Consider the following 21575-nt stretch of genomic DNA (forward strand, 5'->3'; position numbering starts at 1 on the left):
AATCTAAAAGCACTAACCCTCCTGGATTCGTTCCTCATAGGAATGAGATCTTTATAGGCTATATCAATCAGAAGGGAAATTAGCTCTTCACTTGCTGACACAACTGGCAATAGCTGTCATTATTCGTGTCATTATCATTACTGTATTGATATACAATAGCTTCCCTGAGATAATGTGTTCGAATAAAACTGTGACGTGTTGAGTGATTGAGCCAAAATTGGACTTTTGTTAAACTAATTAATCAAAATGTTAACTATAATGACCAATGAGTTCTCAGGTGGAGTCATCAAAAATAAAGTCAGAGCATCACAAGTTGCAAATATTTCAGCAAAAAACAGACGCTTATGAAGATACGGTATGAGGGCATTCTGGTCTGTGCCCAACTCCTCTTTCCACAAGAGAGTTTGACTTGTCATAACACAGCTCTGACTTCGAGGCTTATATCACTTCCTTATAAATGACCACAACACTGCGTCTTCACGTGAGTTGAACACAAAAGAGAAATAGAGTAAAGGCAAAAAATACCCTATTGTGTGTCAGACAATGTGCGCGCAATAGGACGGAATACACTACCTCTGTAAGTGCTCCCAGGCTGATAATTTGCTGGGTCCCCCTCGACTCGGAGCCGAAACTCGTTGTAGCCTTCCTTCCGAGTGCCCTGAGCCCGTAATATCCGACTACAATACCCGTCTGACTTCCCAGCTCTCTCCGAGGGGTCCTCCGTGAAGGCGAATCCGGGGTTGCACAGCCCAGTGGAGATAAAAAACTGTAACAGCAGAATGCACAGAAATATTCCCGCTCCTGCCATCGTGAAGCGGCAGCTCTCGCTCCAGCTGATGCGAGCAAAGGTGGTGAAAAACGAGTGCGGATCAGGGGAGGAAAACACGCTTGCTTCACCACTCAAAACTCCAGGAATAGACGAAACTTGGCAATTGATAAGACTCCCCTCACTCGGGATACGAGGTAGCTGTCTCCGCTAAAGGTAAATCCATCCTGGAGAGATATAGAGTGCAGAGAAATAATCGTTTACGATGTGCACTCGCTCTCGCAGAATCGCACACTGATTTGTTGAAGAGCGTCTGATGATCAGTGGGTCTAGTGTTTGCTTAACTGAGCGCGAGAGCCTACACAGGGTCAGGGAAAATAGCGGAGCAGTGTAGCGCGTAGCGCGGCTGTCTCCAAGGCATGGACGCAGGCTATGAGCCCAACGACCTAAATGCACCTAGCCAACAGACTGGAAACAGACATTTCTACCAATGGCTGCAGTGACGGAGGGACGCGTTTGACATTCTAGCTGGAACCTGCCTGTGTGTTTGCTCAGCCGCGGACCCCCCCTCGCCCCCAAGCCCCCTTAGCCGACCGCACAGACAGACAGATGCTCAAATAGTAATTAATAATGCATGCTAAACGCCCCCCCCCCTTCCTGCACAGTCAGTATTGTGTGTGTCTGTGTTTGAAAGAGAGAGACAGGGCCGATAAGCCCTTCATTTAGAGTGAATGAAGTTAAACACATATGGAATGTGGACCGAGCTTCCAGGGACTTCATTCTTAACCTTATATTGGCTTCTTTCACCAACTGTCCAGCTGATGCCACTGAAAGAGAATGGTCACTGACAGAGAAGGAGATGGTCGCAATAATCAATAAACTATTATTTGAATCTGTCTCTAATGATGAATCAACAATGATCACAAGTTGTGGGCAGTCCATGTTACAGTTTTTACATTAGCCTGGAATCTATAACTGACCACAACAGACCTTGAAAAACAATCATGAAAGCAACACCAGAAATTATATAGGCCCACTGTCTTTGTTATAGCAGCAATATGAATAATAATGCCCTGTCATGCATTCTCCTCAGTATCACCCACAATACCCATGGGGCCTCAGTGAACTTTCATCTCCCATATAGGTCAATAGTTCCTATGGTATAGGCATACTGTAATCCAGCTTTTAAATGATTTTATTTTCAATAAATATTCTCTGCACCTCTCATTCTAGTCAAGTACTGTATAGTCTCTTGTTTCCCCGTTTCTTTGTACCCTCTGCCTCTCCCTCTAGTTCCCATGCTTCTGAGCCCTTGGAAAGACGAGAGAGAAAAAAGAGCCTTGCTTGGACATGGGACTTAAGCAGGGTGTGCTAGTGATGCTGTAGACCTATACTTTATATCAGCACTTTATGATCATGTTTGATTACTATTACATAATTGATTATATACATTTTAATGAGGTTTACAAGAAACAACACCAACATTCCAGGAGGGTAAAAAAGTCAAAGAATTGCGTATTTTCGATTAGCCTTTTGAAATAGTTGAGGGAGTTGTTTTCTCAGATGTATAACAAGAAACAAGTAGGCTACAAATCGACAAACGGGAAGTGTTTGTGCAATCACACGTTTTCATTGATCATTTATCTAACCTGCGAGACATATGCTACTTCATCTTCTGTAACATTGTTTCAAAGCTCTCCCGCGGTTTATTTCAGTCTTCAATTGAATACGTAGGAGGAAGATGAGAATATATAGAAGCCTGCCGATCCGTCCAATGGATGCGGACAGACGCGGTGCTCTCCGCGGGGAAGATGCAAGCAGAGCGGGGAAGGCCGGGGATAGCTGGGTAATACACCAGCAGGTGTCATGAAGCCTCCACTGCGGTCAGAGCTCGTCCTCCTACAACTCAACCACAGAGTAGACTATATAAAACTGCAGATAAAGGCAGCGTCGAGGGGATAAGCATAGAAGTCAGGCTTTTAATGTGCTGAAAATAACGTTTTATTTTTTATCAGCATGCTTGTCTCTGCTTCTGTTCCTTCTTGTTTGGGATGGGAAGGTTTGACACTGACTGAGAAAATGCCTTCAGTTATCTCAACAAGGAAACTAATAATGAGTCAGTTTATAGTTTGCATATAGGCTGTGGTCATAAAATGCACATTTTCCTAGACTAAAAGTGCTGTGTTAATAAATATTTGATGAAGTCAATTTAAAGCAATGCATATATTAATTTATCTTGCCTTTGATCCTATATGTAGCCTACAGGCAGGTCCATATTTATTGGCACCCTTGATAAGGATCATAAAGATGAGCAAAAAGACTGTATCAAATAAATTATACAAATGCTGAGCTATATTATATGCTAAAATTGGGACATTATATTAATTTATACTAATACAATTGCTTAGAGAAAGAGGTTTTAGGGGTCAAATGTATTGGCATCCCTGTTTTCAATACTCTAGCACCCTCCCCTTGCAAGGATAATGACACTGAGTATTAACAAAAAGAGAGAGATTGGAGAAGACTTTGGGAAGGATCTTAGACCATTCCTCCATATAGAATCTTTGCAGATCCTTGATATCATTTGCTCTTATGGACTGCCCTCTTCAATTCAAACCACAGGTTTTCAGTGGGGTTAAAGTTCAGAGACTGAGATGGCCATTGCAAAATTTAGATTTTGTAGAAAATTAACAATTTCTTTGTGGCTTTTAAAGTGTGCTTGGGGTTATTTTCTTGCTGGAAGATTCACTTCTGGCCAAGTGTCAGCCTCCTAGCAGAGGCAAACAGGTTTTTGGCTAAATTGTCCTGGTACTTGGTAAATGTAATGCTTCCGTTGACCTTAATATGGGCCCCAGGACCAGTGAATGCAAAATAGCCCCATAACATCAAAGATCCACCAACATATTTTACCGTAGGTATGAGGTACTGTTCTGCGTATGCTTCTGTTTTTCAATGCCAAACCCACATGGCCAAATAGGTCTATTTTCATATCATCTGACCATAGCACTGTTCAGATTACATGAAAGTAGACCTCTTTGGCCATGCACATCAGCACACATCAAAATCCACAAATAAATTATTAATTGACCAATAAATCAACATTTTGATTCTGGACTTGAACCCCATTGAAACCTATGGTTTGAAAAGATCCAAAGATCTGGAAAGATTCCATATGGGGGAATGGTCTAAGATCCCTCCCAATGTGTCCTCCAATCTCATAAAACATTTTAGAAAAAGGCTCAGTGGCGTTATTGTCACGCCCTGGCCTTAGTATTCTTTGTTTTCTTTATTATTTTAGTTAGGTCAGGGTGTGACATGGGGAATGTATGTGTTTTTGGATTGTCTAGGGGTTTGTAGGTTAAATGGGTCAGCGTCTTGTCTAGGGGTTTTGCATGTCTATGGCTGCCTAGATTGGTTCTCAATTAGAGGCAGCTGTGGTTCATTGTCTCTGATTGAGAGCCATATTTAAGGCAGCCATAGGCATTGGGTTTTGTGGGTAATTGTCTATGTAGAACGTTTGTAGCGTTTACGTTTGTAGCTTCACGGTCGTTTGTTTTTTTGTTTCGTTTTGTTATAAGTGTTCGTTTCGTGTTTCTCTCGTCTCTAAATAAAAGAGAATGTATTTTTCACACGCTGCGCCTTGGTCCACTCATTATCCTCAAGATGATCGTGACAGTTATCCTCGCAAGGTTAGGATGCTGGAGTACTGAAAACAGGGGTTTGATCCCTGTTTTTGTTTAATATGACTTATTGAACAAAATAACTTTTTCTGAGCAATTCTTGTTGTATAAAATAATACAAATGCATGCAATATAGCTCAGTATTTGTATAATTTATTTTATACAATCTTTTTTGCTCATCTTTGTCACAGGTGCCAATAATCATGGACCTGACTGTAGGTCGAGGTCTAACTTTTCCTGTCCAAAGCATAGAACTACAACACATACATTTTGCATATAGTAAAGACAACACACTGAACGTTTTCCTCATAGCAGCTCCTGATGTTTGCATATGAAAGAGAACAAACACAATCACATCTATTATTTTTCAGAGAAGCCAATTGACTCATTCCCCGCCAGCTCACAGCAGTGACTCAACAGGCTTGCGTAATAAAATTATTTATGATCCAACGGGTTTGTGTTTGTAATTATCACATATGGGCTTTTACGCGGGGAGTGCAACCACACATGTTAGACTGCCTTACCCTGCCTTAGCCTCCCTCTAGTCTCTAGTTAATGGTAGCCTACAGAAAAGGCTGTGCTTATTTTTAGGAGCCAGGGGACTGTTGCAGGGGCGGTAAAAACAGAGGGAAATGGTTCAATTTCATCATTCAGATGTAATTTTATTTTATTTTTGCTTAAAGTCTGTTTCCTCTGTTTACTGGGAACTAATCCACCCAGTGATATGGATGGATAAGCATAATGTTTGATGGCACACAGTTTGATGGCCCTTTTCCTCTAAGAGTGGAAGGGGGAGGGGAGTGAGAGGGAGGGAGATAAAGAGAAAATGGTTAGAGGGGGAGAGGGAATAAAAGAGCAAGGCGATATGGATGGAGGGCACAGAAGAAGGGAGCAAAATTATGAAAGAGGAGTAGCATGCAGGTTCTGATTTTGAAAACTCATATCAGGGGTGGATCTCATATAACCAGATGGAAGCTCAATGTCCTACAGTTAGATGCACCTCCATCTAGAGATGAAAGTTCACCAAGATCCCATGGGGATGAACGGCTGGGAGGTGGTCAGCTGTTAATTGGAAAGGGAAAGAGAGGGAAAGGGAGATCATTGGAAAAAGAAAGGAGAGAGGGCAGCAGGGGAAAGAAGAGAAGAGAGTGATTGAGTAACATACGCTGCAGGGCTGGGGGGAGGAAGAAAATAAAATAAGAGATAATGGGGAGAGAGATGTAAAGGAGAGAGGAGAGGTGCAACATGGAGAGAGAGATGAAAACGAGAGAGGCTGGGGAGAGAGGAGAGGTGCAATATGAAGAGAGAGATGAAAATAAGAGAGAGATGAAAAGGAGAGAGGAGAGGCGCAATATGGAGAGAGAGAAAAACGAGAGAGGCTGGGGAGAGAGGAGAGGTGCAACATGAAGAGAGAGAGGAAAACAAGCGTGGATGGGGAGAGAGGAGAGGCGATACATGAAGAGTGGGTAGAACGAGAGGAAAAAGGAAGAGGGAGGAGGTGGTAATCCTTCCTCACCATAGATGACATCATTCTGAGAATGCACATGTGGCCTCTGGATGTGGTTGCACCGGCATGCAAGGCGGTCGCTTCCGATCCAGACACCCGTGTTGTGTTTTCCTAGCTGGTGACGCCGTGGTCACAACTCGGTCACAAGGTTGGTTATGAAGTGGTCGCCATGGTATCCACTCCTGAAGCAAGCAGCTCATCTAATGACAGGACTGACTGTGTTGCCTGTCTATAAAAACATATACCTCCATATGTATGACATATGTGTTCTTCTAGTTGCTGTTTAATGACTATGTTGTTATCTTAACCCATTAAGTGTATGCATGTATGTGTGTGTATGTGTGTACGTTTGTATGTGTACGTGTATGTGTCAATGTGTGTTTGTATGTGTGTGTGTTTGTATGTGTGTATGTGTGTATGTGTGTTTCTAATCGTGTATATGTGGTTGTATATGTGTATGTGTGTTTGTGTGTATGTGTGTTTGTATGTGTGTATGTGTGTATGTGTGTATGTTTGTGTGTTTGTATGTGTGTATGTGTGTTTGTATGTGTGTGTGTTTGCATGTGTGTACAGGTGTTTGCTACTCCTCTTTCACAAGTTTGCTCCTGTATGTGTGTGTGTGTTTGTATGTGAATGTATGAGTGTTTGTATGTGCGTGTATGTGTGTTTGTATGTGTGTATGTGCTTGTGTGCGCTTAATGTAGATAATGTTGCCACTACGAAACGTTTCTATCTTAATGCAGATAATGTTGCCACTACAAAACGTTTCTATCTTAATATAGATAATGTTGCCACTACAAAACGTTTCCATCTTAATCTAGATAATGTTGCCACTACGAAACGTTTCTATCTTAATGTAGATAATGTTGCCACTATGAAACGTTTCTATCTTAATGTAGATAATGTTGCCACTACGGAACGTTTCTATCTTAATGCAGATAATGTTGCCACTACGAAACGTTTCTATCTTAATGTAGATAATGTTGCCACTACGAAACGTTTCTATCTTAATGTAGATAATGTTGACACTATGAAGCGTTTCTATCTTAATGTAGATAATGTTGCCACTACAAAACGTTTCTATCTTAATGTAGATAATGTTGCCACTACAAAACGTTTCCATCTTAATGTAGATAATGTTGCCACTATGAAACGTTTCTATCTTAATGTAGAAAATGTTGCCACTACCAAACGTTTTGTCACTCACTGACCTTAGAGAGCTTTTTATGTCTCTATTTAGGGTTTGGTCAAGGTGTGCTTTGGGTGGGCATTCTATGTTCTATTTTCTATGTTTTTGTATTTCTTTGTTTTGGCCGGGGATGGTTCTCAATCAGGGACAGCTGTCTATTGTTGTCTCTGATTGGGTACCATACTTAGGTAGCCCTCTTCCCTCCTTTCGTTTTGGGAAGTTAAGTTTGTTTGTGGCACATAGCCCTTAAGCTTCACGGTTGTTTTGTATTGTTTATTGTTTTTGTCGGCGTCATTTCTAATAAAAAAGGAATATGTATGCTCACCACGCTGCGCTTTGGTCCTCTTCTTTCGACGGCTGTGACACGTTTCTATCTTAAAACCTCTACCGAGCACCTACCCCGGGTCCGGGAGCACCCCCCCCCCCCCCCCGCCCCCCCCCCCCCAAAATGATTAGCATCGCTAGCATAGCGTCACAATTAAATAGTAGCATCTAAATATCATTAAATCACAAGTCCAAGACACCTAATGAAAGATACAGATCCTGTGAATAAAGCCACCATTTCAGATTTTTATAATGTTTTACAGGGAAGACACAATATGTAAATCTATTAGCTAAACACGTTAGCAAAAGACACAATTTTTTTACTTCAACAGTTTTTTCCTGCGTCAGTAGCTATCACTAATTCGACTAAATAAAAATATATATAGCCACTAACCAAGAAACAACTTCATAAGATAGTCTGATAACATATTTATGGTATAGCATAGTTTTTTTTTTTTTAATTTGCATTTTCAGGTATAAATCACAGTTCTACATTGCAGCTGTAATCTGAAATAGTGCCGACGCAGCCAGAACAATTACAGAGACCAACGTCATATAACTAATTACTTGTCTTAAAACATTTCAGAAAAAATACACAGCGTACAGATATTGAAAGCCCAACATCTGGTGAATCCAAACAATATTTCAGATTTATCAAATGTTTTATAGCGAAAACAAAATGTAGCGCTAAATTAGCATAGCCACGCCAGCCAGAACCAGCTGGGCGCCCCCGACCAGTTCACATGCACGACAGATATACAGCACCCCCTGTATTCTCAAGAAGTTAATGTAGATAATGTTGCCACTACGAAATGTTTCTATCTTAATGTAAATAATGTTGCCACTACGAAACGCTTCTATCTTAATGTAGATAATGTTGCCACTACGAAATGTTTCTATCTTAATGTAGATAATGTTGACACTATGAAAAGTTTCTATCTTAATGTAGATAATATTGTCACTATGAAAAGTTTCTATCTTCAATGAAGTTCTAATCTGATTAAAGTTGATCTTCATCTCTGCAATCTTTCCCTTCCCTGTCACTTTTCTCTTTGATTTCCTCTCTTTGTCTCTCTCTGTGGGCCTTTGAACAACCCCCCTGTGCTTTATTGTTTGCGGGGAGAAATAGAGGTCAAGAGGGAATATTAAATTAGACTAATATGATCATGGTGGAGAAGGAGATCTCTCTCATAAAGTGTTGAGATCACCGCTGTGAAGTCATTAAGGCCATATTTACCCAATGTTAGCTCTGGACCCGAGGAGCCATGCAGCATTTTAACCTCATTTAGAGGAAAAAGGAATGATGGACAGAGAGAGAGGAAGAGAGAGAGTGTATGACACCTAACTGCATCACTTTGGGGAAATGTAGCTATAAACCCCAATAAAATCTATGTAAATGTGACTTTTGGAAACTTATGGACATATGTTTTAGAAGGAATATACTGTATCTATTTTTCTAAACCTGAATGTCAATCTAGACAGAAATGCCAGCAGACAGACAGATAGGCAGAAGGTTGATGAAAATAGAGATTGATACAATAGGATGTTTTAATCATAACTATACCCTGCTTTTACCTGACCTCCCTACAGGCTGTACTCAATAACCCTGGTAGGATAAACACATAACAGACCTTCTGTTTTCTGACACTCAGGAACTGTATGGGTTCCTCTGATTCAGCAGACAGAGTTAATGTCTTCATTTCCACACCCTGCCTCACACCCTGCCTCACACACACACACGCACGCACGCACGCACACAGACGCACGCACGCACGCACGCACGCACGCACACACACACACACACACACACACACACACACACACACACACACACATACACACACACACACACAGACACACACGTCTCATGATTTCTGAAGTAATGCGTTTTGATGTCCGTCTAAATGCCTGAGTGAAACGTGTGCACTCGAGGGCTGGTAGCGTATGGGGTCCTTCAGAAGTGATTAGAGTCAGTTGGGTGGACGGAGGTGAACAGGGGGAGGGGAGTAGGGGGACCCACATCCCCAGGTACGGAAGCCGCTGAGGCGTCACTCATTGGGTCCTGTCCCCCGCTCCGGAGAGGCTTGGGCGTATCCGAGTGGATCTGAGGAAATCATACACCCTGTCAGAAGCTATTGAGCCCCCGCCACAGATGCAGCCAGGGTCAGCCAACGTTTGTTAAGAAAGAGAAATGAGAAGGAGAGTTTTGGGCAGTGATGAAGTGGCTGGCTAAACCAATTTTTATCCAAGACAGTGAGTGGATTGTAGGAATCTGTTTGAAAGCCTTGACATAAGTAGCAGGTTTGATTCATCCTGCACTATTTTTCAAGTAGCCAGACATTTTTTACCTTTAACGTCAATTCCCTGCATCCAGCGTAGTTGTATAAACAGATGTAGGATCTTAATTTGAGCCATTTTGATACATCAGGAAAATATTCCTGCAGCAACAGGAAATGTGAATTAATGTGTGGATTATAATTTTACCCCTGCGACAGGGTAATCAAATTAAGAATCTACACCTGTAGCTCTGGCTAAGCTCTCTTTGAGTTCCCCCAGACACCCATCTGCTCCACACGTCAACCTGAGTAGGACTTATCTGAACAAAAGGGTCCGATAAGAAGAATCAGACTGGGCTATTTAGACAGACATAGCACTCAGCTATGTTCAGCACGGATGTAAACCACCATTATAGGCCCTTGAACTGCACTCTGTTAGATAGAATGTGACAACATGAAGACATGGATCGATACAGACTGATACACACATCCTGAACTGACAGCTTCAAGCACTGTTTACCAGTTTGACAGCTAGAAAGGAGCTTAGGGGGAATAGGTTTGTGTGTGTGTGTGTGTGTGTGTGTGTGTGTGTGTGTGTGTGTGTGTGTGTGTGTGTGTGTGTGTGTGTGTGTGTGTGTGTGTGTGTGTGTGTGTGTGTGTGTGTGTGTGTGTGTGTGTGTGTGTGTGTGTGTGTGTGTGTGTGTGTGTGTGTGTTTGTGTGTGGGAGGAAGAATGTGTGTGTTGGACAGGGTTGGGGTCAATTCCATTTAAATTCCACTCAATTCAGAAAGTACACCAAATTCCAATTAGACATTTTCCTAATTGAAAAGCATTGAAGATACTTAAAATAGGAATTTCAGTGTACTTCCTGAATTAACAGGAATTTAAATATAATTGAGCCTAACCCTGGTGTTGGCACATGACTAATGTTTCCTCTCAAAATACAATCAGTCAAAGCCTTGGAATAAGCAACATTGTCTTCCGCAGGATGAGACTTCGATTTCAAATACATTACCCATCACACATTTGCTTAACTGTAGCCTTACAGATGACTTCATAATAATTTGTAACATATTGTAAAAACTTTTTCAGAGCAGAAGGAATGATGAAATATTTTCCATATTTAAACGCTATCTCTTGCTTTCTAAGACAAGGCAAGAATTGAAAAAATAATTGTTAAATATAAAAGACAAATATTATTTTAACATTGTTTGTACCAATCCAGATTACATTGTCATAGGACAAATCAGCTGACTCATATAACCTGAATACATTGCAAAGGTTGTGTTCAAAATAGCTATGAGCCTTTCCTTAATTTTACCCAAGATGCTGCTTTATCCGTTTGTGACAGAATATGAGTGGCTGCTTGTTCCAGTCTTGTTTATAACCTTTAGAAACACTGTGGTAGAAATGAGGCCCAGGGTTTAGAAAGGTCAAGGGAGACTGTGTGCTTCTGTGTGAATGTCACATTAACATATGCACTTCTCTAACCTCTCTGACACACACACTCTGGTGTAACCTTCCTTGACACACAGCAGGCTACCAATTGAAAAGAATAACATGCCTTGTTTTTTTTATTTTGCTGCAAAAAGGGTCTAGCCAGGATCCAGCTTAAATAATAATAATACAAGTAATACAAGTTGTGTACGTAGCAATGGAAATGAACACTGCACTGTCAAAAGATCTGGCCAAGTGGGTACATGTAAAAGGAACACAATGGGTCCTAGCACCTACCCTTGGGGGATGCCTCTGATCTTGCCTCACCAAGGGTTTACAGTTTCTAAATGGCGTACAAGCAATTTTGGGATCTGTGTTGAAAAGTATCTACAGCAGATCAGCAACAATGAAATACCCAAATACACTTACAGAACTTCTGATAATTTCCTTGCCTTTGTACCTGACCACCTTTTGGACCACCTTGTGCAAAACTTTAAACATACACTGAGTGTACATACACTGAGTGTACAAAACATTATGGACTGCTCTTTCCATGACATAGACTGACCAGGGGAATCCAGGTGAAAGATATGCTCCATTATTGATGTCACTTGTTAAATCCACTTCAATCAGTGTAGATGAAGAGCAGGAGACAGTTAAATAAGGATTTTTAAGCCTTGAGACAATTTAGACATGGACTGTACATGTGTGCCATTCAGAGGGTGAATGGGAGAGACTAAATATTTAAGTGCCTTTGAATGGGGTATGGTAGTAGATGCCAGGTTTGTGTCAAAAACTGCAATGCTGCTGGGTTTTTCAATGCTCAACAGTTTCCCGTTTATATCAATAATGGTCCACCACCCAAATTACATCCAGCCAACATGACACAACTGTGGCAAGCATTTGGAGTCAACATGAACCAGCATCCCTGTGGAACCTTGTAGAGTCCATGCCCCGACGAATTGAGGCTGTTCTGAGGGCAAAGGAATATTAGGAAGGTGGCCTTAATGTTTTGTACACTCAGTGTAAATGTTATCAATGAATACAAAATTTACTGATAAGTGTTTCATTCACAGAATATGAACACATTGTTTTTATCAGAAGAGAAATGTTTGAAATTGTGTTCACTGTTTCTGGTCATCAGTAAATACTACTGCACAAAGTCTAAATCATCCTATCAGTGAATCATGCCCAAAATAACATTTGGACATGATTCCCCATCATTAGGTTTGCCGACGATGTGATGGTTTTAGGCCTGATCACCGACGAGGAGAGGGAGGAGGTCAGAGACTTGGTAGTGTGGTGCCAGGACAATAACATCTACATGAACGTCAGCAAGACAAAAGAGCTGATCGTGGAGCACACCCCCATTCACATCGACGGGGCTGTAGTGGAGTGGTTCGAGAGCTTCAAGTTCCTCGGTGACCACATCACTTAGGATCTACAGTATCATGGTCCAAACACACCAACACAGTCGTGAATAGGACACAACAACGCCTCTTCCCCCTCCGCAGGCAAAAAATATTTGACATAGGATCTCAGATCCTCAAAAGCCCCCATATGCACCATTGAGAGCATCTTGACTGGCTGCATCACTGCTAAGTATGGCAACTGCTTGGCATCCAACCGTAAGGTGCTACAGAGAGTAGTGTATATGGCCTAGGACATCACTGAGGCTGAGCTCCCTGCCATCCAGGACCTCTATACCAGGCAGTGTTCAATTTTCTAACACTCCAGCCACACAAGTCATGGACTGTTCTCTCTGCTACAGCAAGCAGTACCGGAGCACCAAGTCTGGGACCAATAGTCTCCTGAACAGCTTCTACCCCTAAGCCATAAGACTGCTGAACAGTGAACAGTTTATAAAATGGCTACAGAGAATATTTGCACTGACCCCCCTTTTTGGGGGGCACTGACTCTCTTGCACTGGCTCTATGCACACTCACTGGACTCTATCCATACACTCACACATACTACACTGACTCAGCACAATTATTATTATTTTTTTTAACTCTGTATTGTTGGGAAAGAGCATCTAAGTAAGCATTTCACAGTAAAGTCTACACCTGGACTGTACTATTGTACTATTTTTTTACAATATTGCAGACATGCAGAGATGCATAGAATGAAGTTGGGTTACTTTTATGTCATCATCTCCAACCTTGTGACCTTCCATTATAGAGTTTTGCTTTGGTGTGGATTTAGGCCTATAAATTCATATCAGTTGTGTTCCTCTACTGTAGTCACCTTTCCTTATGTCTATTGTGGATGGGGAGAGAGGAGAGGCGATACATGAAGAGTGGGTAGAACGAGAGGAAAAAGGAAGAGGGAGGAGGTGGTAATCCTTCCTCACCATAGATGACATCATTCTGAGAATGCACATGTGGCCTCTGGATGTGGTTGCACCGGCATGCAAGGCGGTCGCTTCCGATCCAGACACCCGTGTTGTGTTTTCCTAGCTGGTGACGCCGTGGTCACAACTCGGTCACAAGGTTGGTTATGAAGTGGTCGCCATGGTATCCACTCCTGAAGCAAGCAGCTCATCTAATGACAGGACTGACTGTGTTGCCTGTCTATAAAAACATATACCTCCATATGTATGACATATGTGTTCTTCTAGTTGCTGTTTAATGACTATGTTGTTATCTTAACCCATTAAGTGTATGCATGTATGTGTGTGTATGTGTGTACGTTTGTATGTGTACGTGTATGTGTCAATGTGTGTTTGTATGTGTGTGTGTTTGTATGTGTGTATGTGTGTATGTGTGTTTCTAATCGTGTATATGTGGTTGTATATGTGTATGTGTGTTTGTGTGTATGTGTGTTTGTATGTGTGTATGTGTGTATGTGTGTATGTTTGTGTGTTTGTATGTGTGTATGTGTGTTTGTATGTGTGTGTGTTTGCATGTGTGTACAGGTGTTTGCTACTCCTCTTTCACAAGTTTGCTCCTGTATGTGTGTGTGTGTTTGTATGTGAATGTATGAGTGTTTGTATGTGCGTGTATGTGTGTTTGTATGTGTGTATGTGCTTGTGTGCGCTTAATGTAGATAATGTTGCCACTACGAAACGTTTCTATCTTAATGCAGATAATGTTGCCACTACAAAACGTTTCTATCTTAATATAGATAATGTTGCCACTACAAAACGTTTCCATCTTAATCTAGATAATGTTGCCACTACGAAACGTTTCTATCTTAATGTAGATAATGTTGCCACTATGAAACGTTTCTATCTTAATGTAGATAATGTTGCCACTACGGAACGTTTCTATCTTAATGCAGATAATGTTGCCACTACGAAACGTTTCTATCTTAATGTAGATAATGTTGCCACTACGAAACGTTTCTATCTTAATGTAGATAATGTTGACACTATGAAGCGTTTCTATCTTAATGTAGATAATGTTGCCACTACAAAACGTTTCTATCTTAATGTAGATAATGTTGCCACTACAAAACGTTTCCATCTTAATGTAGATAATGTTGCCACTATGAAACGTTTCTATCTTAATGTAGAAAATGTTGCCACTACCAAACGTTTTGTCACTCACTGACCTTAGAGAGCTTTTTATGTCTCTATTTAGGGTTTGGTCAAGGTGTGCTTTGGGTGGGCATTCTATGTTCTATTTTCTATGTTTTTGTATTTCTTTGTTTTGGCCGGGGATGGTTCTCAATCAGGGACAGCTGTCTATTGTTGTCTCTGATTGGGTACCATACTTAGGTAGCCCTCTTCCCTCCTTTCGTTTTGGGAAGTTAAGTTTGTTTGTGGCACATAGCCCTTAAGCTTCACGGTTGTTTTGTATTGTTTATTGTTTTTGTCGGCGTCATTTCTAATAAAAAAGGAATATGTATGCTCACCACGCTGCGCTTTGGTCCTCTTCTTTCGACGGCTGTGACACGTTTCTATCTTAAAACCTCTACCGAGCACCTACCCCGGGTCCGGGTGCACCCCCCCCCCCCCCCCCCCCACACTGATTAGCATCGCTAGCATAGCGTCACAATTAAATAGTAGCATCTAAATATCATTAAATCACAAGTCCAAGACACCTAATGAAAGATACAGATCCTGTGAATAAAGCCACCATTTCAGATTTTTATAATGTTTTACAGGGAAGACACAATATGTAAATCTATTAGCTAAACACGTTAGCAAAAGACACAATTTTTTTACTTCAACAGTTTTTTCCTGCGTCAGTAGCTATCACTAATTCGACTAAATAAAAATATATATAGCCACTAACCAAGAAACAACTTCATAAGATAGTCTGATAACATATTTATGGTATAGCATAGTTTTTTTTTTTTTTATTTGCATTTTCAGGTATAAATCACAGTTCTACATTGCAGCTGTAATCTGAAATAGTGCCGACGCAGCCAGAACAATTACAGAGACCAACGTCATATAACTAATTACTTGTCTTAAAACATTTCAGAAAAAATACACAGCGTACAGATATTGAAAGCCCAACATCTGGTGAATCCAAACAATATTTCAGATTTATCAAATGTTTTATAGCGAAAACAAAATGTAGCGCTAAATTAGCATAGCCACGCCAGCCAGAACCAGCTGGGCGCCCCCGACCAGTTCACATGCACGACAGATATACAGCACCCCCTGTATTCTCAAGAAGTTAATGTAGATAATGTTGCCACTACGAAATGTTTCTATCTTAATGTAAATAATGTTGCCACTACGAAACGCTTCTATCTTAATGTAGATAATGTTGCCACTACGAAATGTTTCTATCTTAATGTAGATAATGTTGACACTATGAAAAGTTTCTATCTTAATGTAGATAATATTGTCACTATGAAAAGTTTCTATCTTCAATGAAGTTCTAATCTGATTAAAGTTGATCTTCATCTCTGCAATCTTTCCCTTCCCTGTCACTTTTCTCTTTGATTTCCTCTCTTTGTCTCTCTCTGTGGGCCTTTGAACAACCCCCCTGTGCTTTATTGTTTGCGGGGAGAAATAGAGGTCAAGAGGGAATATTAAATTAGACTAATATGATCATGGTGGAGAAGGAGATCTCCTGTACCTGACCACCTTTTGGACCACCTTGTGCAAAACTTGTGCAAAACTTTAAACATACACTGAGTGTACATACACTGAGTGTACAAAACATTATGGACTGCTCTTTCCATGACATAGACTGACCAGGGGAATCCAGGTGAAAGATATGCTCCATTATTGATGTCACTTGTTAAATCCACTTCAATCAGTGTAGATGAAGAGCAGGAGACAGTTAAATAAGGATTTTTAAGCCTTGAGACAATTTAGACATGGACTGTACATGTGTGCCATTCAGAGGGTGAATGGGAGAGACTAAATATTTAAGTGCCTTTGAATGGGGTATGGTAGTAGATGCCAGGTTTGTGTCAAAAACTGCAATGCTGCTGGGTTTTTCAATGCTCAACAGTTTCCCGTTTATATCAATAATGGTCCACCACCCAAATTACATCCAGCCAACATGACACAACTGTGGCAAGCATTTGGAGTCAACATGAACCAGCATCCCTGTGGAACCTTGTAGAGTCCATGCCCCGACGAATTGAGGCTGTTCTGAGGGCAAAGGAATATTAGGAAGGTGGCCTTAATGTTTTGTACACTCAGTGTAAATGTTATCAATGAATACAAAATTTACTGATAAGTGTTTCATTCACAGAATATGAACACATTGTTTTTATCAGAAGAGAAATGTTTGAAATTGTGTTCACTGTTTCTGGTCATCAGTAAATACTACTGCACAAAGTCTAAATCATCCTATCAGTGAATCATGCCCAAAATAACATTTGGACATGATTCCCCATCATTAGGTTTGCCGACGATGTGATGGTTTTAGGCCTGATCACCGACGAGGAGAGGGAGGAGGTCAGAGACTTGGTAGTGTGGTGCCAGGACAATAACGTCTACATGAACGTCAGCAAGACAAAAGAGCTGATCGTGGAGCACACCCCCATTCACATCGACGGGGCTGTAGTGGAGTGGTTCGAGAGCTTCAAGTTCCTCGGTGACCACATCACTTAGGATCTACAGTATCATGGTCCAAACACACCAACACAGTCGTGAATAGGACACAACAACGCCTCTTCCCCCTCCGCAGGCAAAAAATATTTGACATAGGATCTCAGATCCTCAAAAGCCCCCATATGCACCATTGAGAGCATCTTGACTGGCTGCATCACTGCTAAGTATGGCAACTGCTTGGCATCCAACCGTAAGGTGCTACAGAGAGTAGTGTATATGGCCTAGGACATCACTGAGGCTGAGCTCCCTGCCATCCAGGACCTCTATACCAGGCAGTGTTCAATTTTCTAACACTCCAGCCACACAAGTCATGGACTGTTCTCTCTGCTACAGCAAGCAGTACCGGAGCACCAAGTCTGGGACCAATAGTCTCCTGAACAGCTTCTACCCCTAAGCCATAAGACTGCTGAACAGTGAACAGTTTATAAAATGGCTACAGAGAATATTTGCACTGACCCCCCTTTTTGGGGGGCACTGACTCTCTTGCACTGGCTCTATGCACACTCACTGGACTCTATCCATACACTCACACATACTACACTGACTCAGCACAATTATTATTATTTTTTTTAACTCTGTATTGTTGGGAAAGAGCATCTAAGTAAGCATTTCACAGTAAAGTCTACACCTGGACTGTACTATTGTACTATTTTTTTACAATATTGCAGACATGCAGAGATGCATAGAATGAAGTTGGGTTACTTTTATGTCATCATCTCCAACCTTGTGACCTTCCATTATAGAGTTTTGCTTTGGTGTGGATTTAGGCCTATAAATTCATATCAGTTGTGTTCCTCTACTGTAGTCACCTTTCCTTATGTCTATTGTGGATTGTGTTTCTGTGTGCCAATAGAAAATCTACAAAACTATGAGCAAACCAACCAATGTATTGAATACATGAAATCGGATTGGGATGATACCGATGAATGAATCCTGCACACAATGTGCTTATTTTTTATAAAATTTCTCATCAGGCATAATATTAGATTGTATGTGTATGAAATTGTTTGGTGAAATATGCATAAAAGGAGAGTAATTGCCCATAATTCTACTGAGATTTTTTAAAGACATAGTAACTTTCTGCTTGTACTCAAGAGCCTAATTATGGTTGAGTCTTTTTGCAGGAAGTCGTGTTCTTTTGATGAATGTATTTGCAATTTTGATTGTATAATATAGTTTTGATGAATGTATTTATGTTTTGAGAAGGCAACTACACTTTGAAAACGCATTTACTGTTTTGCAAAAGGCCACAGAGTTCTGTGTATTGTGGACACTGTTTTGAAAATCGACAACATTGTTCCCAATAATTTTTTATACGCAATTAAGAAAAACTGTAACTCAGTGACACAGATCATATCAGTCCCTTTATAACACTGTTACCCAGATTGAACTAACAGTATGTCATTATTCACAGCCTACTGCACATACTACACCATCACCACTCATCAGTCCTAATGCATTTCACTTGTTTACAATGTCAGCCATTTTGTTTACAACCCCCTCCAAGCAACTCTGACCTTTTCTCCACAACTGGGCCTTCCCCTCGGTTGCTGACCTTTCGCTGGGAAGGCGAGTTTGTTAATGTGAAGACGCACTCGTGGTTTCCCTTCCTGAATGTCATGCCTGGAGGCACAACAGTGCTCTGTAGCTCATCTACAGGCATCTCACTTTATCACCATTCAAGCTGTTATGCTGTTATTAAAACAGCAGCTAAATGCTCACAAAAAAGGCCTGACAGAATGAGGTCATGTCAGACTAATGTAAGAGAAATGTTGCTTGAAAAGATGTGCACATTTATCAAAGGCCTAATTTCAACATGAATAAGGGAATGATGTCACAAAGGTCAGTGATATAGTCTCTTTTCTTCCCACACACTCAAAGAACACACACACACAGCACATGCATATACATATGCGCACACTACACTCGCATGAACACACACACACACACACACACACACACACACACACACACACACACACACACACACACACACACACACACACACACACACACACACACACACACACACACACACACACACACACACACAGCTTGGTGAAGTTCTGACTGCAAACGTGTTTTTATGCACATGTACTGGATGTACTGGTGGGTAAATAAGGAGTTACACAGAACTGAAAAGAAAATCTGTCATGTAGCGTAAATGCTTAGGCATACAAATATGTTTATAGTTTCAGTATTGTTTTGGGCTATACAAGTTATTATGCTTATCTCCACATGAATCCACACAAATAAAAGTAAGAAACCATGGCGTGTGTTATAGCTAAGGCATCTCTCTAGCCTGTAGGCTGGCTTATATTGCACAAAGACAATACCACAATGCTATCTAAAGAAAATCCAATTACACAGTTGGAGATTTTCAGTCTGTCACACCCTGATCTGTTTCACCTGTCTGTGATTGTCTCCATCCCCCTCCAGGTGTCGCACATCTTCCCCATTATTCCTTAGGTATTTATACCTGTGTTTTCTGTCTGTCTAAGCCAGTTCGTCTTGTTTGTTTAAGCCAACCAGCATTTTGTCTCAGCTCCTGCTTTTCCCCAGTCTCTCTTTTTCTCGCCCTCCTGGTTTTGACCCTTGCCTGTCCTGTCTCGGAGCCCGCCTGCCTCACCACTCTGCCTGCCCCTGACCCTGAGCCTGCCTGTCATCTTGTACCTTTGCCCTGTCTCTGGATTACCGACCTCTGCCTGAACTGACCCTGAACCTGCCTGCCATCCTGTACCTTTCCCCCACTTCTCTGGACTATTGACCCCTGCCTGCTTTGACCTATTTGCCTGCCCCTTTGGGATTATTCAACTATTGGTTATCCAACTTGGTCTGCAGCTGGGTCTTACCTTCATATCTTATACAGTCAGTATAACATTTATATTCTGTTACCAATCCCCAGCCCTCATACATACGTCATAGTAAAACGTCTGTCATTTTAATGTTACATTTTTATATTTACTCAGATTCAATTTAAAGTCAAGGTTCATTCACAGAGAGATATAAATACAGAAAAATCCACCGGAATATGACATGCACACTGGGCTTTATTACATTATATGCTATGGTTGGCCATCGGACTTTTGTAATGCTGGCGGGACACAATGCAAATAGTCCGGGTAGCCATTTATTTACCTATCCGGGAGTCTTATGGCTTGGGGGTAAAAGCTGTTGAGAAGCCTTTTGGTCCTAGACTTGGCGCTCCGATACCGCTTGCCATGCGGTAGCAGAGAGAACAGTCTATGACCGCCTGGTGTAGAGGTCCTCGATGGCAGGCAGCTTAGCCCCAGGGATGTAGTGGGCCATACGCACTACCCTCTGTAGTGCCTTGCGGTCGGAGGCCAAGCAGTTGCCATACCAGGCAGTGATGCAACCAGTCAGGATGCTCTCGATGTTGCAGCTGTAGAATCTTTTGAGGATCTGAGTCAAATATTTTCAGTCTCCTGAGGGGGAATAGGCTTCTTCACGACTGTCTTGGTGTGTTTGGACCATTCTAGTTTGTTGGTGATGTGGACACCAAGGAACTTGAAGCTCTCAACTTGCTCCACTACAGCCGCGTCGATGAGAATGTTGTTGCTAAGTATTGTTGGTTTGTTTAGCTTTTTTCATTTGGACACTTGAAAACGAGATTTCATCCTGCAAAATTTCAAGTGAATAAATATGTAAATCGCCATCAGCAACCACAAACATATGAGTGAGTGAGTGAGTGAGTGAGTGAGTGAGTGAGTGAGTGAGTGAGTGAGAGAGAGAGAGAGAGAGAGAGAGAGAGAGAGAGAGAGAGAGAGAGAGAGATTAAGCACCATGGCCCAGAACTGGCCCTCCCCCACTCCACTTGAAGAAACCGTTTTACTTTTCAAACTAGAAAGGTATTGATTTACTATAGATTTCCAATGACGCAAAGAAAACCTTATATATTTACATTCCGGATTACAGAGTATTTGTGGCTCAAGATAAACAGGTAATCCACCTACCTCTTCATTATTACTATCATAACGGGCCCATGGGATGTGTTTCAACCCTGCGGTCAGAACCCATTGAGTGAGACGTGTGTGTGGGAGGGAAAGCTACACCGCTGTCCTCACCTGAGTAATGTGTCTACCGCTGGGAGTTAATGTAGTGTGTGTGTGTGTGTGTGTGTGTGCCAATGGGAGTTAATGTGGCATGTGTGTATAGGGGTGAATATTTGCTGTGTTTTGCAAGTAAACATACTGTATATTGACTCAAGTTGCATCTGCCTCCCCCGCTTTACCTGGTGTGGCTGGGATTTTACTACTAACTGAGTTTCTCAGTTCAGGTGGTACTGAAATGATGCATGGACATTGCCTTCAATATAATCTGAATTCATGTTTAGAATATCTCCTTTCC

General features: G+C 41.4%; 1 protein-coding gene across 3 annotated transcripts in view; it reads right to left on the reverse strand.

Annotated features, from left to right (window-relative positions):
- The window catches only part of LOC129854358 (spondin-1-like), a 142926-nt gene extending 141613 nt beyond the window's left edge, over positions 1-1313 (reverse strand). For 2 of the 3 annotated variants that reach the window (XM_055921310.1, XM_055921309.1), the window contains exon 1: positions 574-1311. In XM_055921310.1, the coding sequence (XP_055777285.1) occupies positions 574-808 (235 nt within the window). In that variant the 5' untranslated portion in view covers positions 809-1311. Of the gene's footprint in view, positions 1-573 lie in introns of all 3 variants that reach the window. The other variant, XM_055921307.1, reaches the window with a different exon arrangement.
- Between the last annotated feature and the right edge of the window lie 20262 nt (positions 1314-21575).

Source organism: Salvelinus fontinalis, chromosome 4 (assembly GCF_029448725.1).
Source record: "Salvelinus fontinalis isolate EN_2023a chromosome 4, ASM2944872v1, whole genome shotgun sequence".
Lineage (NCBI taxonomy): Eukaryota > Metazoa > Chordata > Actinopteri > Salmoniformes > Salmonidae > Salvelinus > Salvelinus fontinalis.